Consider the following 4187-nt stretch of genomic DNA (forward strand, 5'->3'; position numbering starts at 1 on the left):
CACAAATTTGTGGTATCAAGTGGGCAACTACTAGACTATTCAGTTATTTTCAAAGGTTCAACAGCAAGTTCGAACTTTTCGAGAATAGCTCTCTAGTCATATTTTATATTTTATTATATTATATGATTGCTCGTCATTAATTTGTAGTTGTAATTGGAGATGATGGACCATTCCATCTCCTTGAGACACCAAATTCGTGTCTATATCGTCCTAAAGATGCATATGTATTAGTTAGAGTCAAAAATATTAAAATTTTCGTAATATTAAATTTTGAAGTTTAAATAACGTTCGGTGAATATTACATTAATTTCTTTTTTCTTGTTTCGTCTTTATAATTTTTCATTTTGATCGTATTTTATTAAATTTGCAATTTTTCTGTTCTATATAATGTATCTTAAAAGTATTTCATAATAATTCATAGATATTATTTTTTGTAGTAATTTAATATTTGTACTTTTCCTATTTCTTTATTTTTATATATTTTATGTAAATGTAAAATCACGCGTTTAAATTTAATTTCATTACAACGGTAAATAGAGATTTGATAAAAATAAATAAAAAACTCAGTTGAAAAGTGCATCTGCGAATTGGACGATTTGTATGTTAGGCTATAATATCACTTGATTGTATGATTAATATAGTTTTCTTTTTGTTACAGGTGATCATCGTTGGATTTATCATCTACTCGTTTTGATTTTCATAAATCCCATAAATAACTGTTACTGTTTAAAATATATCTATATATATATATATGCATTTCTGAAGGTGCACACAACAGTTTAATAAAAAATATTTGTGCAATGTACCATAAATTTTAAAGATATTTTTCAATTCTACAATCTCAATTATTGCACGGTTTTATATGTATTTAATTACGTTTATATTTTTGATTATTAAATAATAGTTCATTTGATAATTGCAATAATTATTTTAGATAGAGAATAATTTTTATTACGAATCAAAGATATAAGAATATACAGAATGTACAATATAGAATATTATATAGATTAAATATAATGATACATCTTTCTAGTATTTTATGCAGTTAAATTTTGTTACACAATATAAAAAGATATTTGTCCAAGAAAATAATATTTATAATTCTGTGTGTTTAAATTTAAAAAAATAAAAATATACAGAATTATCAAATGAATGATTAAAATGAATTAGTTTTGTCTTAGAATGAGAGTGAATCTCATGAGAGTAAATCTTGTAGAGCTAAAAGTTCGTGTTCCGAAGGTTCTTCTTTAATTCTGTAAGAATTTGATAGTGCATACTGTTTATGAAGAGCTGAGAATCCTAATCCTGGATCTACCTCTTCTTCTATCATAGGACTAGTACCTCTTTCCATAACATGATTTTTACCTACCTAGAAAAATTTAAAAATAAGAAGTTTAATCAAAATCTTATATAATTTTAACACTTGCTTACAATTATAATTTACATACTTCAAAACGTTGTTGTTTATATGTTATAAGTTTACGGGTTCCTGGAGAACTTTGTATAAGGTTTTGAATGGTAGGATGAGAAACACCAAAGAAATCAGCACCTCTTGGTGTTATAGAACGAAGGGCAGGATTAATGGCTATTAATAATCTTGAATGACATTCATCCGGAGTAGATCCCACTAGTGCTTGGTCAAGATCATTGTCCGAGACTATTTCAAATCTATTAAATACAAAAGTCAATTAAATAAGTTACTTTTTTATATTGTGGAGTAGAATATTAGATAGAATGAATATGAGTTGTTACCTAGGTTTTAATCCTCCATCTAAAATCTTGCAAGTGTATAAACTTTTCGCTCCCACATCGCGTAAACTAGCATATATTCTTGTACTACAATATCCAACTGGAAAAATAAGGTCTTCTGTATGATATGCAATTCTATCCGTAACAATCTCACCGAGAGAATATACTGTAAGATCGCCTAACGAAATAGGAAATATAGGCCTTCCGTTTACATCTAAAGGTATTAAATTAACTGCTCTTCTTGCTGTTTTATTATATCGTTTAGGCTTGACTTTAGTTTCTGTAAATAAAATATTATATTAACATTATTGAAAGAAATAATAAGATCATAATCTACATTGATGGTCTTATACCCGATGCATCCATAGAAATTCTCTTCTTTACCGTCTTCTTAGGCGTAGAACATTCTGAATTGAAAGAAGGGAGATTAAGATTATTTGATTGAGATCGTGCCATCATTGTACCTGGGTCTATTTCTCCTTGTTGTTGACATAATTTGCGTAGGAGAAAAAGTCTCTCTTCTTTCATAAGCATTAGATTTTCCTGCATCTGTGCCACTTGATCGCATAACGCTGCATTTTCCTATAATCATGAGTTAACATAGATGTTTTTTCTACTAATAATTAAATTAATAATAATCGTTTATGTCTAATAGATATATACAAAAAGAAAAGAAAGAATCTTTCAAGCATAATGTGTATGTAACAAATAGAATCTCAACTTACAAAAACTGTATCCTTCACTATTCTTTTTAATTTTCTATATTTCTTTTTGTACTTCAAATTTTGTTGTATTTGAGTAGTTTTATGATAGTCATTGTAATAATTGTCATAAACTTGAGACATTTTAAATATATTAAAATAATTTAACAATAATCAATTGAAGCAAATAAATTTGTTTGTTTTGACAAATTATAGGTTAGATTCTGTGAACGATACTAAACCCTTATTTAATTGCAATCATTCGAAATATAGTGAACAAAATAAAATAGAATATTTTTATATCTAAATTTATTAAAAAATTATTTCGATAAAGATATGAAATAATTATTAAAATATTTCCGTGATATATACTATAATCGATTATATTATTTTTTATTTATTCGTTGAGATTGGCTGAACGTGCACAAATATCAACCAATGAGAAGGCTTCTTGCGCATTGGCCTTAAAAGATGATCGTTTGAATCAATGGCGCGATTTTCATTCATTTGAATGCGTTATGCGATTCTAACAACAGATTTAATAAAAGAAAATTTAAACAATAGACTCGTGATATTTAAGAAAAAATTAACATCATTTTTCTATCTAACATCATCTTTTTAAATTTCTTTTACATTAACAAATTTAATAAGCTTTTTTAATAGTTTATCTTTCCTTTTTTACTCGAGCACATATTTTCGCGCTATTTTTATAGATTTTATACTATTTTCTCTTTCACTATTATAAATCGATAGACATACTATACGCATAGTATGACCAAACTGTTTTTAAATTAATTTGCGATAAAAAAGACCCTGACGCTACCAAACGTAAAAAGAAATATATTGAAGTTTTTCTTATTTTCAATAAGAGTAAATTCAAAAGGATAAATTTAGATTAAAGAGAAATATTAAAAGATAAAATTGTTGATACTTTAAAAAAAAAAGAATTTAAAGGAGCATGATGTTGGGATGAATAATTTGACGAACAAAATATATCTCGAAAATACGATTTATTAATCTGCCGAACGTGTATTTTGCAACGCGCACTCGCATGCTTTCTCTCTCTCTCTCTCTCTCTCTCTCTCTCTCGCTTTCTTTCAATATCACTCACTCTTACTATCTCGCGTTCTTTCTTTCAGATTCTCTTTCGTACGCGTTATATAAAATCTAGATCGATATTATTATACTTAAGAGACATCATGATTCGTAGCTTCTTTCGATATACGTAAGCTATTTATCCTAGAAATCGCGTAAACCATCTACATATATCGATTGAGGAGTGGCCCAATGATCGTTTCTGATCATTAACCTTTACACCTCGTTATTACATTCAAGATTATCGAAACACCAAACGAAGATATTCTTCCTTCTTCTCTTCGATAAGATTTTTATATCTTCATTGTTTTGAAGCTTTAGTTTTTTGTATTTTCTTTTTCTTTTTTTTTCTTGTTTTTTTTTTTTTCTTTTCTTTCTATGTGTTCGACTATGGTCACTTTTCTTTTGAAATTGAAATAGACGAGTATAGAACGACGAAGAAATAGAGTCAAAGAAATGAAATGAAAATGTTACAATTATTTTCTGTGTATATTATATATATAGCAAACGCTATGATATGGTCCGTTGAAAATTCATTATTTATCATCATACATCATACAATGAAATCCGTATTTACAAGAACAGTTCGATGTACGAGCAATATTTACAAGAGAGATTAATTTGTTTTTTTTTGTTTTCTTT

The 4187-nt window shown here is 27.1% G+C and overlaps 1 protein-coding gene across 2 annotated transcripts; it reads right to left on the reverse strand.

Moving 5' to 3' along the window:
* Window positions 1–928: 928 nt before the first annotated feature.
* On the reverse strand, window positions 929–2857 carry LOC106787878 (transforming growth factor beta regulator 1). 2 transcript variants are annotated; one of them, XM_014750611.1, is made up of 6 exons: window positions 2475–2857; window positions 2214–2331; window positions 2103–2156; window positions 1753–2029; window positions 1449–1668; window positions 929–1369 (listed from the first exon to the last, which is right to left on the reverse strand). In XM_014750611.1, exons 1-6 carry the CDS (start codon window positions 2592–2594, stop codon window positions 1196–1198), a joined length of 963 nt encoding a protein of 320 aa, XP_014606097.1. In that variant the 5' UTR covers window positions 2595–2857; the 3' UTR covers window positions 929–1195. The 2 variants fall into 2 exon arrangements, with proteins under 2 accessions (XP_014606097.1, XP_014606096.1); XM_014750610.1 differs by having other exon boundaries at window positions 2103–2331.
* Between the last annotated feature and the right edge of the window lie 1330 nt (window positions 2858–4187).

This window comes from Polistes canadensis, unplaced genomic scaffold, assembly GCF_001313835.1.
Source record: "Polistes canadensis isolate GaletaPanama2010 unplaced genomic scaffold, ASM131383v1 scaffold_118, whole genome shotgun sequence".
In the NCBI taxonomy this organism is placed as follows: Eukaryota; Metazoa; Arthropoda; class Insecta; order Hymenoptera; family Vespidae; genus Polistes; species Polistes canadensis.